This window comes from Scophthalmus maximus, chromosome 11 (assembly GCF_022379125.1).
Source record: "Scophthalmus maximus strain ysfricsl-2021 chromosome 11, ASM2237912v1, whole genome shotgun sequence".
Lineage (NCBI taxonomy): Eukaryota > Metazoa > Chordata > Actinopteri > Pleuronectiformes > Scophthalmidae > Scophthalmus > Scophthalmus maximus.
Window position 1 is genome coordinate 7,233,191 of NC_061525.1, and position 26,209 is coordinate 7,259,399.

The following is a 26,209-nucleotide window of genomic DNA, read 5'->3' on the forward strand; positions in this document are numbered from 1 at the left end:
AACAGTAGGAATTCAAAGGTTATCATTTATGGCTCCTAGCTTGTAGTCATCATCATCATCATCATTATTAATATTAGTATAATTACAGTTGCAAACAAACCAATTAAACAATAATTTTCACTTTTTTGTTCATTAAATATTTTGTGTTGTTGCAACAACACATAAAATAGGGCAAAATTGTGTATGCAAAAGAAAAAGAAATAATTCTGACGGATAATGCGATTGTGATTAATCACAATTTTAAAGACTCCTCACCCATTAGTCATTCTGTTTCACTCTTACTGAACATGTATGAAAATCTGTATCATACAAGCACATTACCTCAAGTCTAGATAATATTGTTAAGAGTCTTTTAAGCTCACATTTGATGAAGTGAAGACATGGCTGGTGATGTGAGAAGGAGAGAAGCAGTGAGTCATTGAAAAAAAGGATATGAGGAATAAATGTGTACATTTGTGTTATACAGAAGCTATATCTTGTTTTTAATTATGAATTCGGTTGAATAATGAAATGTTAAAATCGTCCAGGATGTGCCGAAGCTTCGTCCCACTCTTTTACAAGCACTTGTAAACATCCAGTAGGTTACTTTCCCCTTTAGTAAGAATATACTCAAATCAGACCCACACACTTACCTTTATGTAACTGATGTGTGGAACAAATTTAAACCAGTTGCACAATTTGTTTTTTCATAGACGTACATTCATTTTTGTTTTCAATATTTAAAAAGCAGAATGTGTTTTTTATTGCCTGAAAATAGCTACAGGAGTTAGGGTTAGTGATCTTGTTGACCTTATACATGCTGTTATTTAAAATAAATAAATATCTGAGCCTCTAAAATTCAGTTTCTTGAGTATTTTCCACGAATATGTGTTGATGCTGCCTACTTAGGGAGTTAAAGTTTTTTAAGCACTCCACATGAACTCTTGAAGAATGTTCACACCGAGACATTTAGCATAACAACTTAACATATGGAAAACTAAAAGCACACTAATTAAACTAAAAACTGAGTTGCAGCACAAAATTACACATTAAACCTTTTTAACTAGTTTGGATTTTTTTTAACCTGTAGACCAGGTCAAGATATCAGACATAGTTTTTTTCTCAGGAACAGGAATTTAAAACCTTTTTTTTAAAAAAAATCATTGTCATCATTATTATGGCCTCTTAAAGATATGATGTTGCCTGAGCCATTAAGAGCTCGGTCTGAGAGGAGAAGGACTTTACATTCAATTGTAGATTTAACAGGGAGTCGCTGCAATGAAATGAACGCAGGAGAATTAGGATCTCTTTTCCTATAGCTCCTGTCAGTACTCGCCCTGCAGCTTTTTAGATCTACTAGCCAGTCTTCCGAGACTAGTTGAGGCAGCCAGATAATAAGGAATTGCAATAGTCCGTGCAGTGTAGAAATAACAAATGCACCGGCTAGTTTTTCTACATCTTTCTGAGACAGGATGTGCCCAATTGTTGCAGTGTTTTATGAATTAATAAAAAGGGCAATCCTTGAGGTCTGTTTAACTCTGGGAGTTTAAAGGACACATCCTGATCAAAGATAACTCCTCGCGGGCGGCGGTGATGGTGCCCAGGACAATGACATCTTGTGTTACTATATCATTAGATGAAGTGTTTCTGAGGTTGGGGCTGAGTACAACAGATTTAAATAACCATAATTATGTGTAGCATACACCGAGAACAGCACAGGCCTGAATATGTTGAACCCGACCGTGAGGCGATCTGCTGGCTCTGTTATGCTGTCTGGGGCATTTTTGCTGGGGCATGGTTTTGGTCCACTTCTCCCCTCAGAGGAAAGGGTCATTGCAAATCAATACAAAGTGATGTTCTGAGTGATCACTTTATCCTATGATGAAACATTTCCACCCTGATGGGAAAAGTCTCTTCCACAATGTCAGTGCCCCCATCCACAGGGCACAGGGGATCACTGGATGCTTTGATGAGTATGAAAATTATGTGAATCCTATGCTGCGGCCTGCTTCACGGTCACCAGATCTCAACCGGCGTTCTTTAAAGTCATTGGAAAACCAACTGTCAAAAATAGATTCACGACAAGGAAAAATACTTCTGAGGCTGTAGAGATCTTAATTTTTCCACTGAATATTTGAATAATAGGCAGGATGCACTTTTTTCTCAGCTGGAAATTTATGTAATAGAAAAGACTTAAGCTTTTTCTCTGGAGGTTGTCAAATGTCACTGAAAATATTAGGAAAGCAGTTTCTTACATCCTGGAATGTAGTAAACAGCATAAATTTAAACCTTGCTCTAATTTTTTTAAAGGATTTTTTACTCTCTGTGTGCTGTATCATTTTCGTGACACAAAGGTTAGGCAGCTTAGCTGGGCTTAATTTTTCTGGACAGATGTGCGTATTATGATTAATGGACAAGTGGTGAGGTAAATATAGCAGATAGTGCAGCCAGTCACAAACCGACTATTGTATGAATGTCAGTGGCCACGGAATTGGACAGTCAGCAGATCATAAAAGTGCATTATTTAGCTCTTTCTGGTCCCAGAAGCTGTCAGACAATAGTCTTTTTCAAGTTCACCCATTTTGTTGCCGTAGTTGTGACTATAACAAAGAGCAGACTTAACACCAAAACTGCTGGGGCTGATGTGTATACATATTCTTAGGGCTGTTTTAATTAGTGCACTTGTCTTAAGTGCATGAAGCATGTGCATTTACATGTGAGATGTGTCCAAATCAACTTTTGCTTCTTTAATCTCAGAATAAAAGGGCATATGGTATAAAAGTGTTGTAGTTGCAGTCTCAAGTAATTATTACTGTGTTGTGGGTGTATTATGCGATAAACCAATCAGTGAACTCCCATTCCTCTAAAAGCCAGTTGTGATTGTACCTTTGTGGATTGCTATTTGCTTCTAAAGCACTTGTCTGCGCAGACATGTTAGCAGACCTGTGTGTAACGAGCAGTAATGTAGTGGATACATTTTACTAGTTAATGCACCATTTTAATAACCATTGATTTCAGATCAGGTATTTTGTTGTTCGATCGGTGTTTGTTTCCTCAAGGTAGCAGTTCACCAACAATTCATTTTAGGACCAGTGGGCAGCGAGTGCATTTGCTATTCAAGCAAGGTTTCAGATAAATCCTCCACATAGGGAGGAATGATCAAAATCTACATGTACATGAACATGTACAGTCAACGATTGATTGATCGCGGCTGATCGATGATGGCTCATTCTGATTGCTCTTCTCCTTTGCTGTCTACGATACATTTCTGTCTTTACTGTGTGATTATTTTGTCCAATGCTTTGCTCTGATGCTCAGACCCTCTGATTTTCCAGATCTTTCTGCTGCCGTCCAGAAGTTCTCCCAGTCCTTGCAGGAGTTCCAGTTTGAGTGCATAGGTGATGCCGAGACGGATGACGAAGTGAACATTGGTAAGTTCAGTTTGGATGGGCCCAAGAGAACAGATCCCACTCTCTTTCCAGTATTTTCTATTCTTTCCTCTCTTCTGTCCCCAATCAGTGGGCTACCTACTCAGTAAGTAGGTTTTCTCACGGGAGATACTTGAACACAGTATTTCTTACACGTATCAGAGCTAATGCCTGTGTTGCATTGGACAAGTTGCTCAGAACATCATATTATTATATTTGATCATTTTTTACATTAGAAAATGTATTAATGGAGATGGGAAAAGCTTCATCAGAGTAATTGTGAGTTCTTGGAATTGGATTCGGCTTTGAGAATGGATCTTAAAGCTGTCTGTGATGCATGTATAATTAATGCTATCGATTTGCTTATGATGCTTCCCCTGTATCTTTTCAAGCCTGATACGAGATCAGAGGGACTAATTGTGATCAGTGTCAGAGATTAATGGAGGTGCAAACCTCGTAGCCTCCAACAGGAATATGGAAGCAGCTGCGCAGAGGGTCTCTCTGGCTCTAATGGGCAGGACTCCCAGTCTGGCCTTCTTCGTTCTCTTTTTTGTTGCACTGCTCATTATCCCCAGCTTGAGTCCTTTGCTCTGTGGAAATGCAGAGCGCTGAATTACTGTCCATCTGTGAGGGCTGGACTGGATATAGGCCTCCTCTATGGCTGAGGCTGTAATGTTCTTCTGAATGTGTAATGAAAAATCTTTGATGAAGCCGCAGTGACTGTACAATGGGTTTGGATGCAGGAGACCAATTATGCTTACAGGAAAAAATCCACACCCAAATCCAAGCCTCATTAGGATCAAGCGTTCTTTCATTTGAGGAAATGTGCCCGTTTCCTGGCCCACTGTCAGAGTGCTGTTGATCTCAGATTGAACAGTGGACATTTAGCTCCCCACCTGTTATGTAGCTGGACCTGCACAGTATTTACAGTGCAAATTGCTGGTGCAACAGAAGCCAGGGGTTTGGTTTGGAAACAATTTGTTGACTGTGTAGTGCAGACAGTGGTAATTTCACTTGGGAGGCCCAAGCCTACAGTGGATGCAACATTGGCACAAATAACAAAAAAGAATGTTTTAACCCCACGTGCTTGCAATACTTGACTTACTGCTTTATTTTTTGAGAAAACAGTTTCAATATCTTCTCAAAGAGAAATGATTTTCTCACATCCTAAGCGCCCCTCACTGCGTTTCCTCACCATCTCGAAGAGAAAAGATCATGATTACTGTTTGAGGGGGAAAAAATGAAACAGCCTGTTGAAATCAATTCTTGTCCTCAATGAAACTAAGCTTTCTGACTGACATAGCGAAACCCCTGCGTGAATGCCAGCCATGATCTTGATGCGGTATTGCTATGGTTCACTTTGATGCTCCCAACTTCCCCACATAACGTCGAAATCCGGTATGTGCTGCCAGACAGGTTCACCTGACCTTTTATTGATTCCACTGTATGACTTCTTGCGGTGACATTCACATCTCATGCCAGTTATCTAGGAATCAATGGGGCCAAAGATTGATGTGGCTATAGAAAATTTGAATTTTTCTGAGAGAAGTTGCATGCCCTTCTCACAGAAGGTCAGTCCTTATCACGTGTCCAAGAACTTTTTTAGAGCTTTCTGAGATGAGCTCAAATCTGGACCAAATAATGAATATCAAGCCGTTGTACAATGAACGTCTCTCTATATATTCATACGAACTTATCTTCCTTATTCATCCACTTTGAGGTGGTACATTTTATTTCATTCAGTGATTCATCACGTCTATTGCCTCCCCTCCATTTACCAGTGAATGATATGCAAGCCATAACCTCTTTTTGACTCCCATTTCCTTTCTTTGGAGTCTAATCTTGTCCCATCAGCGGTTCCAGCTGTGCCCTTTACCCCCCGAGAGGTTTTGTGCCGTTGATAAAGGGGCTGGCGGGCGTTAATAGGAGGCCAGCCTGCCTGCAGGATCACTGGCACAAAATCATTGCTCCCTGGTCTTTAAAAGCTTTGGTGTGTAAATGGAACAAAGTGTCTGCGATGATGCATGGGTCCCCATGCCAGGCCGTCGCGGCAGATAATGATGTTGCTGTGTTGGCAAGCAGAGCAGCCTGACCGCTGCTAAATGGCTGGACGCAGGGAGATGCAGGGGGCTGACCGTCAGAGGCCACACTGTATCTGGCCCAATTTTTAATGAAGCTGTGAAGCCATCAAGGCACAACTCTGTGGCTGATAAGGTTCGATGTATTGTATGCTGAATTCATCTGGCCCGCTCAGAATGTAATATAAGCTATCGGAGTCTAGCCCAGATGGCGTGAACATGTCTCTACCGCATCAGTCTTGCCCACATTGTGACAGTATATTGTAAAGCCTAGAAGGTAAAGGAAATAAAGTGAAGCAATCACTGGGTTGCATTCAATTAAAGCATTGGGTTTTTTACTGCCAGTCTTGGTTTTAAATTGGACATCTGCATGATTTTATTAGCTTCTAAAGTGTGCTGCATTGAAAGCTCCGCTGCTGCAGCGCAAATAAACATTTTAGCACCATGCTACAGTGCTTGTGGGGTACCAGGAACATCTGATGTTTAACGACTGAGCCGCCGAGTCTTTTTTAATCATCTGAATGCAACAACACAGCAGCTCACTGTCTACTCCACTCAATGGTAAACATATTGTGTATAAGGTATCACGCGTGTTGATTAAGTGTCGTGCCTTAAACGTGGTGTTATAGAAACTATTCGTCTTTGCATTTCAGCACAGTCATTCAAAGAGTTCTCCCAGCTGCTGAGCACGGTCGAAGAAGAAAGAAGACGCCTGGTAAGAATTCAACTTTGATTTTCCTTTCGTATTTCAGAAACGAGAATATAATGGGAACATTGGCTGTGACTGATGGGGGGAAAAAACTGTGTTACTCCAGGCAATTTTGATTTTGTCAGTTGATGGACAGCACTATTTATAACTTGCCATAGAACAAACAATAATCACAATAAAAAAAATATCACAAATTGCCTATTGTCTAGTTTACATTTCTCCAATCCCTTTTAGGCTCAAAATACATTTCCCTTCATTTGTTTGCTATTGAAAGTCCAAACATGAATTCCAACCCAGTTTTGTCTCTTGACTTTCATTTGGCGATTTCTGTTAACTTCAGTTTGAACACTAATGATCATTCAATTAAAAAAAATATGCGATCATAACCGCTTGTTCTCCCATAATGAAATAAATTATATATGATGACATTCATGGTCTGTAAGTCACAGGCATTATTGTAGTTTGTGAAGACATGGATAATTAACTGACATACAGAGATGCTTTTTTGACAGAGACTTTCTTCATGTCTGATGATTGACAGTAAAAAGGACATGAAATCATAAACAATATCCACAATATGAGCATGTTTAATGTAAAGCAAATTAAAACGGTAGTAGAACAGAGAGGCCTTGTCCAAACCTTTTAAACCTTCGTTGTTTTCTATGATGGATAATTGATTTTGGATCGTTTTCAAGTCCACTGACGTTGTTGTTTGTTTTGTACAAAATGTGACAGCTATGGCTCTGACTAAAGGCTGGAAAACAAGCCTCCAACTATGTTGGTTAATGTCTGCAGACAAAGCAGGCATGACAAAAAAGGGGCGATGGGGGTTGGGGGCTGTATATCCCACACCACAAAGAGAGTGTTGCAGAATTGGCCCGGTGCCCCAATGCAAACTATGAACAGAAAAAAATGAGATAATTTTTTTTGTAATAAAAATGAAAAACAATGTAGCCTCTCATTTCCCAAAAAGAGACACTAATAGGACCTGTGGATTCTGCCACTTTGGCTGTACACAAGTCAGTAACTGTGTTCAGCGCATGCAAGTTTTGTATGTTTATCAGTATAATTCTATATTCTGTGGGAAAATATCAAGGTCTAAGAACCAAATTCAAGTCCATTGAATAAAAAACAAAAAACAGTTTACCTTCTTACTTCTTTAAAGCTGGCGTACCAGCTAAGTTCACTGCACAACTTTCTTTACTTTGTCATTGCGTGGCTCTGGATGTGTAGAAAAAAACCTGGGCCTGCACTTGACATTTGATTTGTTTAAGTGGACATTGCTAGACGGTGATACAGAAAAGTGCCTTAAATCAGGGCATTCGCTTCGTCCGCATACTTAACATAATTTACCAAGTCTGTTAGCAAATGTGATCAGCAGCAAGTTTGCCGTCATAGGTTTTGTAACAACCTGAGACATTTTCAATATGATTTTTTTTCTCCGACCACTACAAACTTTTTAGAGCATTTTATTTTCATCCTACCGAGCCGTGAGTATTTGATGCTGACAAGATTTAGATTGGAATAACACTTAAATTGGGGAGCCCAGATGGCACTTTAAGGACCAACACAAGTTTAGGATAACTCTAGGAACAAGAGAATAATGTGATTTAACTACTGAAGTTCTCAAACAGGGCGTCATTCCCATAAAAACACCCACAGTTAATGTACCTCTGTGTATAGCAGCTGCTAACGAAGAGGCTCGTTCTTTAGATCTCAATGTGAAGGCTCAAGTTTGTGTAACGTCCGTGTCAGCATTACATCCTGACATTCATGGTGCCACTACATTTAATGATAGAAAGAGTTTACCTTGGAAGATGTTGGTCACCCTGGTCACAACAGAATAATGTCACCCTAACCAAGTTGACACGTATAAATTCACTGTTCATAAATACATATAGCCTGTTGTACGACTTTTGGTTTTGGTTTTTATAGTTGTTTTTTTGGGGGGGGGGGGGGTGTTCTGACTATTTTCTGACTAAGATTATTTACCTACTGTAAATTAATGCGTGGCCTGTCATACCCATGTCACTTTGAACTACTCATATCTGGCTACTTGATGCAGAACACATGATGCAGAACAAACTGTGACTGTTCTTGGTCCTTGGGGTTGTTGTCATTCGCTGTTGATACTTTTCGAGCGCTTTGTCTTTAAGACAGTGATCTCACCATAACTGCTTGAATCACAACCTGAGAAGCAAAATATTATTAACGACTTATTCGTTAATAATATTCGTTAAGTCACTGCTGTGTCATCTTTCTGTATCGGAGCAATCTCTGCATGTATTTTGTTATTTGTCTATCTCAAAATCTATTCATCACATCACTTCAAAGTTGGCATGTCTGCAGCTCAAGGAAGTGCAATGGCGAAATTGGTGCAATTTTGACGTGAAAAATTCAATATTAATAAATTCTATACCTAACTGGGACTCATCAACCTAAGTGACGTCATTGATCACTTGCTGTTGAAGAAAGCTGCAACCAGCAACACCACAGGCCAAGTAAATGTTAAGAACAAGCACTGCACTGGCATAGTAGAAAGTAGCAAAAGAACATACATTTTTGGGTTCAAACATGTTGATCAGAATCATCCAGGTTGCAAAAACAGGTTGTGACATACTCGCCAGTGAACTCGATTTGACGCAGGGCGGGTTGGCTCTCACCGTCCCTGGTGTCTCAAACTAGGCTAGCATATGGTTGCGCCTCCGCTCGCTGGTGCAGTGGTGCACACAGGACACATCTGCGGGTCAAAAATCTGCAAGACGAAACACTGTTTTTACAAGTGATTTTTGGAGTGATTCCTGCATTTGTATCCATAAATAATGGAAATTCAGAGAGATGACAAATACATATTTATATATAAACAAAAACAAATCAAGATGACAAACAGAGACATGTCTGAACTGGATAATAGAAAATTAAATGACACCACAGCTGAGTAAAAGTCTTACACGACAACAAAATGCATGATTGCACAGTAGTGGAAATGAACTTAATAAATCAAAGCCGTACGTGCTATAGGATGCAGTACTTCATCCGGCTGTGAAAGATTTAAAACGTAAAAACCTATTCATATCGCACGCACACACGCACGCACACACACCTCCTCACATGCTGTATCCCTACTTGCTCGGAAAGCATCCTCTTTACATCATCTCTTTAGTCTTCACACTCTTCTGTCTCATCAGATCACTGGAATATACAAAAAAGCACCACTGATCCCTGCACTTTGAGCTGTTGGTTGATTTTTAATGTTGGAGATGTAGGAAGCAAAGCTTATTCTCCACTTGCATGAATTTTAAATACAGCTGTAAACCTAGAACTCTTAAAAGCCCCCACGATATGAAAAACAACTTTTTGGTGAAGTTTTCCAAGAAGATTACACAGATTCTTACTTTGAAATGAGAAACTTTTTTTCTTAGTTTTTTTTTTCTGTGCTACTGCCATATATAAACTATAAACTGCTAATGACTCACCTCACTTGGAGGTCTAAAACTCTGACTCGCCGCATTACATAAAGGTCAAACTACAGCAGAGTAGGTACTACAGAGTAGTTCAGTGATTATTCGGCAGGTTGCCAGGACTGTGACTGACACAAGTATTTTTTTCCGATATTTTCTCATGACACATCCACCTTGGAGTATATTAAGCTTAAGCATAATTATTAAATGTGCTATTGTATGTAGTCTAGGCCAAATATACAAGGACTCAGCACTAGAAACTCATGAATTAGAATTAAATTGACCTTATTCGCACCATTGGGAATTTACGATTCTTAAGGTCAGGAACTCTATCCAGAGATACAGCTAAGCTCTGTTCTGCTGTTATGAATCAAGCTGAACAAACTTTGGAAATTGGATGAATCATTGATCCACCACTGAGAAATATGTATTTGGTCTATAACGCTAAGTCTGTTTTTCTTTTTTTACTAAAGCCTAGTTCGCCGACAAATGTTGCAGCTTGCCAACAGATCGGAACCAAATCAGAGCTTGTTCGGCAGTCACCAATCTGTGTGAACTCTTCCAAGAAACGATTCGAGAGTCTAACAGACACCTCGTCGACTCCAGCCAATCATAGCACAGGACAGGGTGAGATTTGAGATAAAGAAAAGGCGTCATTTGTAAGCAGGATGACACAGAAGAGCAGGGGAATCATTCGGTCCCCTTTTTGGCCAATATTGTCGCAATATTATTTATGCATATGTCTGGAGAGTTCTGTAACTTTATCTCAGTCCGTGTGTGTGTGTGTGTGTGTGTGTGTGTGTGTGTGTGTGTGTGTGTGTGTGTGTGTGTGTGTGTGTGTGTGTGTGTGTGTGTGTGTGTGTGTGTGTGTGTGTGTGTGTGTGTGTGTGTGTGTGTGTGTGTGTGTGTGTGTGTGTGTGTGTAAAATTAGATTTATACATTTTATAAAAGTATCGGCAAATCAGCTGATTTGCTGTCGAGTGCAAGGGGAAGTCAGACCATGACATAAAGCTGCAGAAGTTGGTTTTTTTTGGGGGGGGGGTCTTTTTTGGAGACCAGACATAATGAGGTTAGTTTTTTTTTTTCTGATGAAAGATCTTGTAGTGTGTGACCCCCTGTCGCCAGTCAGACATGTAGTATGCACTCACATGACAGCAAGTCGTGTAGTGTGATGGTGATCTGCACAGCGATCCGACAAGTTCGACAGTCGTGTAGTGTGTAGCTAACTAGCTCAAAGTTAGCGTCTGGCACAAGGTGAGCTAGAGGGAACACTGTCTGAAAATAGTCTACATTCATCAGACACAGAAAACAAATCAGGACATTCTGTAGGCCGTTTTTAAAAAGGCCTATATATCTCAATTGTGTTATCTAAGGGACAATAGAACAAAAGGTAGCTCCCCAAGATCACACAGGTGACACTTTCTATTCTCCTCTGGAATTGAATGGAAGCGTGCAATTTCCACTGCCAGAGGGCAAGACACCACATCTCAACGGAGCAGAGACAGACCTCTGTGCTCTGGTCAGGTGAAGGGTGACATAGTGCTGTGGTTGGTTAAATACACCACTTCAGACTGGGTTCTCTGCGTTGGTTTAATTTAGACTAACTGTTTGTTGTTTATGATTCTCAAATAGTGTCGTTTTAATTTGAATGACTAATTACTACCAAATTAATAATTTCTCTAGAAAGTCTGCCTTGTCTAAGAATAATTATATTAAAAGTCCCAATTAAAGGTCAAGTTTGTTCAGCAAGTCCATTATTAATCTATTCCACACGTGCAACATGTTACAGATCAGCTCCCTGCACATGTCAACAAATACTTCAATTTTTAGGTTAAATCAATAACTTGTGAATATGAACAAGCCTCTTAAAATTAGACCCTGCTCATCATCTATGATAGACACAGAGAAAAAGCTCATTAGTGAATGTGATGAATATGGATGACATGAAGTCTCCTTTTAGGGTCTAATTCTTCCTCATTTTCCTTTTTTGATTAGAAAAACACACTCGTAAAACATGTAGTAATGGACAAATGTGTGTTCTTCAGAGCTGTTTCTCAAAGCTTAGACAGCTTGGCGACATCCAACAAGCTGTGGCATCATTATTATGAGATGAAGAACAAGAACCCTCGTGGTCCCTCAAGTGCTGATTTCTACTGTAGCACTGTGTTGCATTTATTTCCCATGTTGAGAGTTTTTTCCACGGGTTTACATTTTTTTTCAACAGCCCTTAAACACATACTAGACATAATGGCGTTTCGCCTGGTGAAAGATCTTGTAGTGTGTGACCCCCCCGTCGCCCGTCAGACGTGTGAACTCACAAGACAGCAAAGTCTTGTAGTGTGTAGCTAACCAGCCCAAAGGCTTCCTAACTTACTTTTTTGTTCTTTCTCATGTTCTACTTTACTTTAAATGTTTGTTTCCCAAGCCTGCTGCTGTTATTTTGATATATATCACCACATACAAATACACTATGGGAATAAGCCCAGTGAGCAGTTTTTGAAATACTGTAATAGCCTTCTGGTGTTGGAAATTTAATGAGCATAAAGTTATGTAGTAATTCAGATGTAATATATTGGAAATGCAGGCTTCTTTTGTCTCTAGACTGAATTTAAAGGACCTGGAGCGTTTACTCAGTTCATATTCTAAAAGTATTGTACAAGTTTCTGTTGAGTTTTATGTACAAATTGCAAATTGTGCGCTGCTCCATTACAACACTTTCACAGAGTGGCAAGCACTCAGCACTAACCTCTCCAACTACAGTCTACATAAACCCTGTAATTCTCAGATATCGAAGAACTGTGATAAAAGACTCGTACAAATCATGTTTGTCAAGTACGATCGAGTGGTGTCAGGTGTTGTGTGATAGTTTATCATGCTCTAAGACATAATGAATCCACCCCGAAGGCTCGAGCTGAAATGAGTCCAGTTGTGCAACCAGAAACAATGATGTTAATGATGTCAAATTATATTTTGATTCCTCTCAATTTTTTTGTCGAATAAAAACAAGGAGCAAACAGCAAAGTGTTTCTCCAAGTGATAAATCCATTGTGAGCATGTTATTTTCTGACACCAGTCATTAAATCAGTGTTGCAGCTTCTCACCTCTTTCAAAGCGCTCAGACTATTTGATGTTGCCACACATATAACGGATGTTTTTTTCCACAGCTGTTAAATAATTCATTGTTGTTGTTCTTCTTCTTCTACTTCTTCTTGTTTTTTTACAATAAAATACATCTTGGTGGCGACAAGCTAATTATTTTGACTCCATACGGACGAAAAGAATAGAGAACAGAGTTTTGAAGGCGGTGTTCCCTTTCGTGACTTGCATCGGTGTCAAAATGAGCTACGACCATGTCCAGTGTATTCATTAGATTTCATAAAGATTCTCTCGAGCTCAGCAGAGGCGTAGCAGGTGGAGAGAAACAACAAAGAAACGATTGTGGTTGTGTCTGGCATTTATTCTGAAAGTGAGCTGCAGAGTTAGGTCTTCAGTGAGATCCAGACTTTTACCTGTGCTGTATGCTGGTTTGTGACGGCCCTATCAGAGAAACGTATTACTCCAGTTACAAGCAGGACATCGTGTTTCTCTTTTTAAGCTACAAGGGTGTTTCAAAATCAGGAATGGCAGCAAACTGCAATGAGGTATGTGTGGTTTCCATGGAGAGAGGTGCTAAACAGGCATTTTCAGCTGTCTGTCGTTGGCTCAAATATTGTAACAAAAGGATTTATTATGTGGTGTATTTACAATAAACCCTTTGCTATCTGACCTCACGAGAGAGCACAATGTTTTCCAGATCCTCGCGGCCGAAGTGTGTGCATCTGGTTGACTGAAAAAGGCAGAAAATTGCAGATGACCGGAAAGTTTCACTCTGGTCTTTGTGTCATGTGAAAGCAGTTGGTGTGCAGAACTCAATTATCGCTTGTCAACTGAACACATGTTCACTAATTGTATGTAGTCTGATCTTACCAATGGGTAGTATGCTACTGTACTATACATGGAGTGGGTGTAAACCTTTTATCAGCAGCAGACCCCCCCCCCTACTGACTGTACTCCCTTTTCACATCTGGACTGAATCTGTGAACTAGAAATAGAAGGAGGCAGACTGATAGGAGTTAGTGTAAGAGACATTTCAAAGCATATGCAGAGGAGACCTGTATGCCTTATATCGAGCCCCCGAATGTTAACTAGCATACTGTATATCTGACGTGCCCTTTGCTGCATCGGAGGGACCCTTAGCAGTAGCCCAATGTCCACAGGCCTTGTGAAGCATGAAACCCTTTATTGTCTGTTGGCTTGGCGGTTGGCCAGGCCTGAAATCTTTTTGCTTGTTCACTTTTTGTGATTGGCTTACCGACTACCCAAGTGTGTTATTCAATGCTTAAGACTTCTCCCGAAATAGTATCTTTAAAAAAAAGAAGATTTCTGCTGTAATTCCCCCGCTGATAACCCTTTCAACCACATAAAAACAGTGAAAGTGGTTCAAGTTCTGCATGGTTTGAGAAGGTTCAGCGCTGCTAAGGATGGATGGCATTTAGGAGTGGAAGGGCAGGGCCCTGATGTTGTGGCTTTTGGAGTGTGGATCATATCCCCAGGGGAGGGAGCCTTCTGTGGCGGCTGTGTAAAACAGATTGTGTTTTCCTGTTCTTTATTTGACTTTCAAATCATTCAGTACAGACAGTGCGACTGTTTTTTTGAACAATTACAAGTAATGTTGTGGCTGATCTGTGTATATCCGTGGCATGCTTTGAGAGTTCATTCTGAATCTTCAGTAATATCTTGTAAAACTAATTTTTCAGTTTCAATGTTGTACATGGTCAAATCAAAAATACACAGATGATTCAAACCTTCAGTGTCAGTGATCGGCGTAAAAAAGTTATTATAAACATAATTCAACAAGTAAGCATGAAAAAGTTATACAAATTTTTTCATTATAATACTTCAGAAAAATAGTCTGAAATCCCATATATATAAAGAGTCAGGTTATATTTAAACCTAACAAAAAATAACATAAGAGAGTGAAAAAAAATCTATTTTAATATACTTCAATACATAGAGAACACAATCCAACATAAAACACCATCATAGGCTGTTAGTGAGCGTCTGGCACAAAGTGAGCTGGCTGAAACACAATGTCTGAAAATAGTCTATATTCATCAGACACAAGACAAATCAGGACATTCTGTAGATCTTTTTTAAAATGGCCTTTTTATCTAAAATTGTGTTATATAATGGACAGTAGAACAAAAGGTACATTCGTTTTCCACCTCCCCAAGATCACACAGGTGACACTTTCTATTCTCCTCTGGAATTGAATGGGAGCGTCCAATTTCCACTGCCAGAGGGCAAGACACCCCATCTCAACGGAGCAGAGACAGACCTCTGTGCTCTGGTCAGGTGAAGGGTGACATAGTGCTCCGGTTGGTTAAATACACCACATCAGACTGGGTTCTCTGCGTTGGTTTAATTTAGACTAACTGTTTGTTGTTTATGATTCTCAAATAGTGTCGTTTTAATTTGAACGACTAATTACTACCAAATTAATAATTTGTCTAGAAAGTCTGCCTTGTCTAAGAATAATTATATTAAAAAACCCAATTAAAGGTCAAGTTTGTTCAGCAAGTCCATTATCAGGCATTTTGATTAATCTATTCCACACGTGCAACATGTTACAGATCTGCTCCCTGCGCATGTCAACACATACTGCAATTTTTAGACGCAGATTTTTTAAAGAAAGCTTAGCCCAGCTGGGTTAAATCAACCTCTTAAAATTATACCCTGATAGAAGCTCATTAGGGAATGTGATGAATATGAATGACATGGAGTCACTTTTTAGGGTCTAATTCTTCCTCATTTTCCTTTTTTTAATTAGGAAAACACACTCAAAAAACATGTAGTAATAGATAAACACTGCCACTGCTGTGGCATCCTTTTTTTTCTCTCTCCGTAATGAGTGCAAAATGCATCTTGTAATTCAGTTTACGTCAATGAGATGAAGAACAAAAACCCTCGTCGTCCCTTAAGTGCTGATTTGTAGCACCGTGTTGCAGTTTGTTTCCCATGTTGGGAGTTTTTCCACTGGTTTACATTTTCTTCAACAGCCCTTTAAACACATACAGTTATACATAATGTATCCGTGCCACAGAAGTGCAACCAAGTGGATTAAAAGTGTGTGTCTGTCTGCTGCTGTTTTAGGATTTAACAGTACAGTAACTCTGGCCACCCTCTGCGGCGGACTCTGAACTGAGGAATGTCCCATTGACCCTGAAACAACAGTGTGAGATAAAGGCAGTCATTGTTCTGAGCAGCATTGGTGGTGGCTTGTTTAATGAAAGTCTGCAAAGTATGTGGAATGAATAGTATCAGACCATTGTGCCTCCCACTCACTCCCACCCCCACAGCTACAATGAACCTCAGTGTCAGCTGGGATATCACTGCTTATATCATTATTCACCTCAATCCCTGTACTGAATGTCACAATGTTCAACTCTCTTTCACACATACCTATATATACTATGTATAAAATGTTTCATTTGATTACAGTAGTGTTAAATAAATAAACAAGAACACATGTGTTTCTATCGTTTCTACCCCTTTCTGTGTGTGGACAAAAGTAACTTAACATTACAGATTTTCACCAGTTGGTGGGAATCTCCAGATTCTGCAGATTATTACATTTAAAAAATATGTATGATAAAATAATAATAATAATACATGGTCATATATTCTAGGAATTACATCACCTAAAAGTCAGAAAATTACATCATATAGTGAAGTAATACATTTACTTTTGCAACCAAATATGACCCGAGACACGATCTACAGTTTACCTTGAGTAAATCTGTCATTCGTCATCATATGAATTGACATAAATAAAAAATATAAAAGCTTAGCAATTTCTTGCTGTAGCAGATTACTAGGAGGTAATGAAATGTAATAAATCTATTTATCCTATCTCAGTGTATGTCAGTGTATATGATGTTTAATCTTTTTTTTTTGCTCACCTGAACAAATATTCTTAAAAAAAAAATCATGAGTACCTTCCATCATCCTGATTGCCTGGCATAAGTAAGTTATTTCAACAAGTGAGCCACGGTGACCAGACCACGTGTTGGCTGAGACAAACCAGGAGGACAAGTCCCAATGTAGCTGACACCTGTTGGTGCTGCACTGCAGTGATCCCTTTACTTCCCTCGGCTCTCATGCCTTTCGGCTTTATGCCTCGTTATGTGTCACTTCAGAAGAGCAAGGTCACGGATCCCTCTGATGGAAAGCATTTTCTCCTCTGATGCAAACAGTCACTCTGCAGACAGATTCACGTTTGGCGAGCAGAGAAGGCATTTAGACAGTTGCGAGAAGCCCTTTTTTTGGCTGACATAATATATTTCCTGTCGGTCTTTTGTGCTAAGGAGGTACTGGAATCCCACGGAGTCGGGGCCTGCTGAAATACCTCGCAATGGCGAGAATCTTTATGGTTTGATATATTAACCTGAAGGTTCAGCAGGCATACGTTAATTAATCTGTGATAAATGGCCCTTAAATATCTATGTTACTTAAGGAGACAAATTATCTCGCTCACTCAGGGTTCTCGGTAAACTTCGCCCGTCAGCTTTACTAACTTACTGACAGCTTCATATTTTAGGATCCAATTGAATTTTTTATGGCGACAGTTGGGTTGCTGTTGTTAATGTTTAGTTTCAGTGCATTGGGACTGCAGTGTGCGGACGGACCTACTTTTGTACTGGCTCTCTCCACATAATATAATGTGGTCCACTCACAACTCACATATATGACTTTTTTTGTCATGAGTAGATAATATTATATATCTTTTTTTAACTTAGTCAGTTGTAATTCCTGCTGAGCCTTCTTATCTGTTCACAGTAATACGGCTTTCAGTAGTAAACATAAGCAGAGATTTAGCTGTGCAAATATGGTGTCTTCATTAATGTGGCAAGGCACAATCAATGATCCAAATGTTAACACAGGTGTCACCCGATGACCAAATTTCCTGATGCCTTTGAGAGAAAATCAGTTTTATCCCCTGGCGTAGAGATATAGTGATTGGTATTTCCCTCGGCCCATCCGTCTGTCTGTAATCAGTTTGTTTCTGCAGCAGAACTCTTAACAGTTATTTCAATCAGGTAGTGAAGTGATTTGTGTTTCATTAATTTGTATTGTTTCTCAATTTTGAGTTTGCCTAAGTTAGGAATCAGTTTCATTCCCGGAGTAAAACTAAAACCTCACTGCTTTGATAATTGGGATGTGAAGTGATGCCTTTCAATATTTTGGATTTTATACAATTTTTATTGTCTATTTTCTCTGTGACTTATTAAAAGTGAGGAAAAATAAAATGATAATAACAGGATGGTTTTTTTCAGTGAAATTCACCATATTGATTATTGGGAATTGGTGTCTATCAATATTTGGGGTTCATTAAATTTTCATTTTTTTATGTCTTTCCATTGGCAATAAGTTTGAATTGGCCAAACTGAGAGTAGGTGCTCAACTCCAAACTTTTCCCCAATAAGCAACAGAAAGGTACCACACAGCGTTCTTTTTACAGGGTATGATATATGTGATCGTTATCACTGGCACGGAATTACAAGATAACTCAACAGTCGACACCTGCACACAATACAAAGGCAAACTGGAGTGACTTTAAAATCCTGTGGGCAGCTCTCTGGTTGTGGGTTAGGAATATTAAGTATGTCTTACTGTATTTATATGATTATTCTCATCTAAAATGATATAAAATAATATGATATTGGTTGTTCTTTATCACTGAGGGAAATATTACGACTTCAGGATCTGATCTTTAACGTTTTGTGGGTGCCAGAGCCATAAGTCATCTCCTGATCAGTTTACTGTAATTTTTGTAATTCAGTCTTTGATTTTCTGTATAAAAATTACAGTTTGGCTCTTTGAATACCACAGTTCTTTATTTGTATAGAGTGGTTTAATGCGCTAGGATGAACAGACTCAGTCAACAACTCTTCTGCAGCTTTCCTACTCTGGTATCAACAAACATTACAATATATATCACAGGCAACCGCACTGTACTTAAATAACAGAATATCCTCACGGAACCCACAAACCAGCGACTGTCTCCATTTCAGCGGCTGCTTCATATCCTCGCTTAGCAGCTTTGCACTCTGATGAAATGTGCAGGGCAGATGTGTCACTTCCACTCACACAATGTTGTGCGACTCTGTCTCCAGAAGGTTTGTTTTTATTTCATAGCTCATAAAAGTTAGGGGAGGATGATTTCTTCTTCAGCCTCTGCTGCAGCAAGTGTCAGTGCTGCACCACAGAGAGATTTAACCCTGCAATATGTCTGTTACGCTTACCCCTTCCCCAGACACACACACACACACACACACACACACACACACACACACACACACACACACACACACACACACACACACACACACACACACACACACACACACACAAACAGAATGGACTAAAACAACACAGCTATAGCACCCTTCTTTTAATTAAGGTCTTATCCAACCATCAGAGTGCAATGCAATATTTTACTGTAATATTGATGATGGCAATATATATATATATATATATATATATATATATTTTTTTTTTTTATGCATTTAACACATTAGTTTGTTCGTTTGCTTACAACTTCTCAAATGACCTTGACAAATTCCTTTCGGTTGCATTGTGGTTATTGGTGCGAGTGTTGCTGCTCATTTTATTCGATGCTGCTGGCTATCATTTGCTATAAATACGGCTCAAGACAAAGAAGGGCAGATGTCTGGCATTCAGGCCGTCCTTTATACGTGAGGAATACACGTGCGTCCCTCTCAAGCTCTACTTCTCACTCCTGGATTTAACACTCAATAAATTTGTATAATTATACATTCAGATCAGCTGCGTTTCAGTCTCAAAGGCTTTAGTCAATGATTCACACTAAACTCGGATGAGGGGCCTTATGGGAAAATGTAATCACTTCCAAGAACGAAGGCCACTTTCAGTATGCATGGTTTCAAGGTGAAAAGACAACCTATGTGGGACTGTTCTTGATTAAAAGTGGCATTGGAACAAGGTTTTCCGCTTTTTCACTTGCCATTATGACGTAAATGTTGACTGCACAATGTAATGGCTAACAGGTAATGACACCATCTGTGAAATTCCGCAGGAACAAGACTTACGGTGACAGTAAAAACTTCTTTTTTTTACGGTCCACTGGCCCATTAATGTGGCGGATTCGTCGAGGATTTCCTGACTGCCAGTCCAACTTAAGGGAGAGCTCAAGGACTTGACTGACTCTCAGTTGGCATTATTTCTACTAGATCAGTAATTACCAAAACCTTTCTACTTTTTAAAAGAACCTGTTCTTTCACTCTGACTTTATTATAGTACTGAAATCGTCAGGCTGGTAGCCATTACCATGTTCCTACCAATGCTGCTGGCTTCCAAAAACAAACATCTCTGATTCATTTTTCGTTTGATTATCTAAACTAAGAACATGTTCTGTAGTGGGGGCATTTCTATAATAAGCAGTGGTTAAAATATTCTGTTATGATAAAGTGGTTGCTAATATGGAAAGTGATCCAGTCTTGGCGACAGCAGCGCCAACGTTAATAGCACTTGCCCACACTACGGGAGGAAAGTTGTCTACTGCTTTTTTAATCTTAAAAAGACCCGTAGAGCATAATTTCATGACGGTGCTTTTAGTATCATAAGAAACAAACTTCCAGTAGTATATATGGTTTGTCAAATAATCCAATAAATCCTTAGCTTGTTAAATATCAGACATACACTTTGAAAATTCAAGATTTGTCTCTGATAAGACTAAATGTTGGTGTTTTGTCATCTATGGACTCCTCGTCTCTTCATTTACTCAATCTGCTTGTACAACAGACTCTAAAAAGAGTCCATGCTGGCAACAATCCTCTATTAAATCAGATCTAAAAACGTCTGTTTCTGTCGGAGGCTTTTGCTAAGTTGTCATAGTTTGCAGATTTTGACTGGCAAGCAGACTCATCAAGGCCTAGTTACCTCTTTCCAGAACCTTCTTCTCAGTTTGCTCTGTGAAATTGGGAAACAACAAGCAAAGAAACAAGCTGTTTCATTTGAATGATAGTGCGGCGCGATAACCGAGCATGCTTTTATGACACCCCTTCAAACAGCAAAATATGGCAGGACTGCTGATGTGTATATATGTTTGTGTGTTTTCATATGGAAAGTGATTTAGTTGTTTTGCAGCCAAGGAGAAGGGCCTTAGGTGTATTATGTTGGCTTTTCATTGTTAACACAATGTCAAAACGGCGAGGGTAAAAATCCTATAAAGGTTATTTACTGCCATATACACTAACACACCGTACCCAGTGAGTCAGCAATTCACTGTTAAATGCTATGGTGATTGTGACCTACGAGCAAACACACACACACACACACACACACACACACACACACACACACACACACACATATTTATTGACTTCTTTGGCATCTATGATAATGTTTGCAGCACAATTTTGAGAGAAATTGTGAAGAAAAAAAGGTAGAGTCCTTCAGGGTATTTTTAATGGGGAGATAGAGGAGTAAGGAAGAGAGGACTAGTTTTGTTTCCAGATATGTATTCACAACTAATTCTTAATATATATTTTGACAGATGTCAGAAGAAATTTCAACACTTTGCTCTATTCAATATGGTCTGGTTGTGGTGGCGTTCTGATCTGTCTCTGCAAATTAACCTCAGAGCAACACTTTTGATCCGCTTGATATTTGGACTGGTAAAAGCAGGGGCAAGGCAAATAGAGCACATTGACATTCCTCTCCCCATCCAGTAATGAAATTGCTTAGCGCTACTGCATCCTTTCAAGCGTCACACTGTGCTCGCTCATATGGATTTAATCCTGTTGAGAGAGGCTGTTGCTGAGGGCATTCGGCACAATGCCAGTTTGAAAGTAATCCATCGAGTCTTAAATAAGTTGGCTCCCTTCAAGTATAAATATCTGAATCAGTTTATTGGAAATTGATAATCCAAACCGATCTGAAATCTTCAAATGCTTATGAACGCTTAAAGTGTATATTCTGCATTGTTTTCTAGCTCAACATCCAACCCTATGGAAATACATGAAAGAACAAGACTTTTTCGTCTTCTAAATATTTGCCCATAGTCTCTGAATCTTAAAGCGCTGTTTGTTTAATTGCCTGTCCATTTAACTGAAAATGAGAAAAGCTAATGGTATTAGAAACCCTACATTGAAGGCACGGTAATACTGCAGGCTCAATTAGACTGAAAGCATGAGGAGATAAGACGGAGGAAATTACATTATCACATTGACAAAGTAGCATGGTTCTCGCTGTTGACACAGTAGATAGCACGATGACTTCGATATGACTGGAGGATTATAACAGTTAGATTTGATGAGAATCAAATTTCCTCTACACTCTTAATGGAGTTTCAGTTGGACCTTTATTGTCTTGGTTTATCTTACAGAAGTAGCTTTTAGTGATTTATCTGGAGTGTGTGGTTATGTTGTATGTGAAATGATCTCTTTGTACATTCAGATTTACCACAAGCGACTGATTGTAAATAAAAGATATTGTGTCATGACACTTGGTGGAGTTGCTCCCCAATTTAAACATAACTTTAAATTATTTCAAACATTGTCATTTTCTAAAATATCTCATTCGCTTGTTCAATATACACCGGCTATTTTGTTAAACTTAATGTCACCTTGCAGCACTTGATCATATTAAAATGGTAAGGTTATATTTTGGTGTGTGATACGTCTGACAGTAATTAATGGCGACAGGCCGCCGCTGCAAAATTATTGCAGCTGCTGCTTCAAAATGTTATTAAATGTGTGGAAGTTGCAATTACACGACTCTGCGATGGCTTCTAATTTGACACGATAAGACACATCGACAGAGGGCTCTAGAATCTCTGAGTGACACTAGGGATAGGTACCAAAACTGGCATTCTGCCTTCGTCTATGAAGAATTTTTGCTATTCTGCCATTCCCAATCCTGAGGAGAGATCTGTGTATGTCTGTTTCGGGTCAGAGCCTGTCCTGTGCAGGGGGCGGGGCCAGCTCTCACTGCCTGTCTTCCACACACAGACCTGCTCCGAAGTGGCAATGGCAAATAGAGCAAAATGGTTGAAAGTCTGGTTGTCCTTCACCAAAATCATCGGAGACAATGCCTGCAAGTGCAACACATGTTCTGCAAGTGAAGGCCGTAACTTGAGGGATCTGTCGAAACATTTAGTAAAAGTTAAACCAACTTTCATGCGGAGAAACGTACAGTTTCCGACAGCCTAGCTCGAAGTTAGTCTCCCGTTTCCCCCTCCACCTTAAGCCAGGAGCCCACACAGAGTTAATGAAATTGTACAAACATGTGTTAATAGTATATACAATGATTGAATAATGGTGAACCATTAAATTATATTTGTGTGTGTGTGTGTGTGTGTGTGTGTGTGTGTGTGTGTGTGTGTGTGTGTGTGTGTGTGTGTGTGTGTGTGTGTGTGTGTGTGTGTGTGTGTGTGTGTGTGTGTGTGTGTGTGTGTGTGTGTGTGTGTGTGTGTGTGTGTGTGTGTGTGTGTATTGTTGGCCTGCCATGCCCCGCTGCTGAAAAAAATCCCATACGAAACACAGAAAGGACCACAAATATTCCAGTGTTATTAGTGTAATGTCAGCGATATTGAAGCTTCCTTTTGAAGTCACTCATTCTGGTTGGGTGATGGAGCAGACAGAATTATTTTGGGACAATGAAAATTGCGCTGTGATTAATGGTTTGAAACAAAAACTCCAGAGTCAGTGTGTGTTCAGATGACTGAAGCTGGGGAGCTGATAGTTCATCTGAGCCGACACCTCTAAATTATTGCTGGTATCATGGCTGTATTATAGAGCTAAGCCCTTAGTTTATAACATACACTCACTGTACAGAATAACACCTTAAATCAACCCAAGAGCCGTGTCATTTGCGACAGTGCCTCCCGCAGAGTGGCCCCGCAAGTCTGATGTCACCTGATCTTGGCGGATGAAAACCCATCCGCAGGAAATACAGGAGCACTTTAATGGCACCTTTCCGAAATGCTCACCTGCTAGGATTGAGCGTAGACTGTAATTGGCACAATATATCTCACCTTATCTGTTTCTGTCTGGAAGGGGAGAGGTTGAGCCTCCAGGAGACACTTTTTTTACTCTGGTCGTGATACAGGCGAGGTCACCAATATGTGGAGACAAACCTAAAAGAAAATGTTTAATGCATTGCAGGCTGCGGTTGTAAAGCTTCCTCATCTGCCGTGCCGTGTCATATTTCTGCGAGGTTTGACAATGCCGGTGCTTCACAGCTCACATAAAAGGGCTTCATTTTCTTCCATCGAGCAGGACCATTGTTGAGTGCTCTATCGCTTATCTCTGCCATACCCATTTTAGAACCTCACAGTAATGCATTGTTCATTGTCACTGGTTTAAGAGATATTAAACGATGTGATTGCTCTATCCTCCACTTGTGTTGGGGCTCAAAGCATCTGTATTTGACTTGGGTGGGATAATTCTAAGTGCTAAATTTCCTGTGTGCCATACACTCTGTGTAATTCAAGTGAATGATTACTAGATTAAAGTTTTTTTGTGATCCCCCCCCCTCTGATAGTCATTTTAAATAATTCAGAGGGTTACAGTGAGTCGGGTCACATCTTTCAGTCTGACATCTGTTGCTCTCTTTATCATTTTTCATTACAGATCCAGAATGCCGATGATGTTTTGATTACGCCCTTGGAAAAATTCCGGAAGGAGCAAATCGGCGTCGCAAAGGTAAGAGACCACCTACGGATGCAATTAGCAGTTGCACAGCGGAGGATGTTTCGTGTGTTCACACTCTCACTTCTCTTCCTCCTCCTCCATCTTCATCTTCCACGCAGTACATAAATCATTGAAAGGAAATTGTTACACTGCGTAGAGTGGTGGCTCGCTCAGACTAATCGTGGCTACCAAAGATATAACGTGTGATATTAAAAGATTATCACCTTTCGAAGACTGTGATATTAAAGGTTTTAATTTAATTTAATTTTCACGTATTTCTATGCAAATAGAAAATATTTTTAAAATGTGCAAATACTTTGTCACCATCTTCAATAGCACCGTTCTAACTTCAGAGATACTTCTGCTCGATCAAGGAGCAAATCCTTTTTAAAAATGCTTTTTTAATTGTATATGTAACCCTATCCAGTGTATAGCATTCACCATTTTTTGTAATCAGATTACTGTAATCCTTTTATGTGTAATGCATTTCTCTCTAACCTATTGAATGTAGAGGATTGATATCAGTTGGGGGTTCTGCAGAGTGTTGCTTGAGGGCACCCTGGTTCCACAGTGGATATTTTGTTGGAGCTGGAGTTGACTGCAAAGAAAAGTGTGGGTTTGTTGCTACAAGCTACGCTTTCATTCCTGGCCAACACAAAGGCATGAAATGAAAATGCAGCAGCTTGTTTGTGGTCATTCCCTTGGTGAGATCAGACGTGAACAAGCTGATAGATCTCGAGCCTCCATACAGAGCTCCCACTGAGTTTCTGAGTCCATCGCTAACTCTACACTGGACTCAGTGAATCATTTGCGCATCTTTACACTGCCATCACCCGTGTGAGGGCCGTTCCAGCCCTTAAGTCAGACTCTGACCCAGCGTGATTTATTTTACAAGACTTGACAGCCGCTGGTCTGCAAAAACAGTATTTTTACTATACTTCTTCACAAGCCAACATGTAATGTAAAAGGAACTATTTCTCTGCTTGCCGTAGACAAGTGAACATCAATCACTCTCCTTTTCAGTGGCCAGACTAAATAATCATTGTCACTTCAACTCTCAGCCATCACACGTATCTACCGTAATGAAATGGCACATTTTGCTGCCATCTCTTTCTCTCACTCCCCCATCACAATGCTCAGTGTTATTGCACCGACTCCTCTCTATATTTAGAAAATGGTTTCTTAAAAGCCACAGCCCCCGTCACTCCCACTACCTCTTATTTCCTCCGACCACTTCCTCCTAATGGCTCTCTCCTCCTACGGCCCATCCCCCGTCAAACATTAGCCCAACTAGAGGGAGATAAAAGGCAGACTTCACGAGTGGCTGAGCAACTTTCCACTGTTCTGAGAATCGGGAGAGATCTGCAGGCCGTCTGACCCTTCTAGTTACTGCGCTTCATGTCTGCGAACGTCAGAGGGACTCTGACGGGGAGCTCTTGCCTTATTTGGGAATAGTGCGAGTAATCCCACTGAGGTTACGTACCAGTGTATCAGCTTCCTAGGCACAAGCACAACACTTCCATGGCCGTAACACGCCAGCATTTTGAGCGCTGCGCTACAGGACATATTAGGCACAGTCTGCTTCACACCGGGCTGAACCATGTTTTGGAATAAAGCCCCCTAAACCTTGCACAGTGTAAAGTACAACAAGTACACATTGTGAAAGCCATGCAAACTCTAACTGAAACATGGACTTACCATCTGTGCTTGCAGCTGAGGCATGATGTAGAACTGGAATTATTGTTTGGTACTTGCGAGACAAAGAACTGAAATAAGGAAC

The 26,209-nt window shown here is 39.9% G+C and overlaps 1 protein-coding gene across 4 annotated transcripts in view; it reads left to right on the forward strand.

Annotated features, from left to right (window-relative positions):
* The window catches only part of LOC118299874 (rho GTPase-activating protein 42), a 60,802-nt gene that overhangs the window by 13,883 nt on the left and 20,710 nt on the right, over positions 1-26,209 (forward strand). For all 4 annotated transcript variants that reach the window (XM_035623953.2, XM_035623954.2, XM_035623955.2 and 1 more), the window contains exons 2-4: positions 3,315-3,410; positions 6,139-6,200; positions 24,370-24,441. In XM_035623953.2, the coding sequence (XP_035479846.1) occupies positions 3,315-3,410; positions 6,139-6,200; positions 24,370-24,441 (230 nt within the window). The remainder of the gene's footprint in view (positions 1-3,314; positions 3,411-6,138; positions 6,201-24,369; positions 24,442-26,209) is intronic.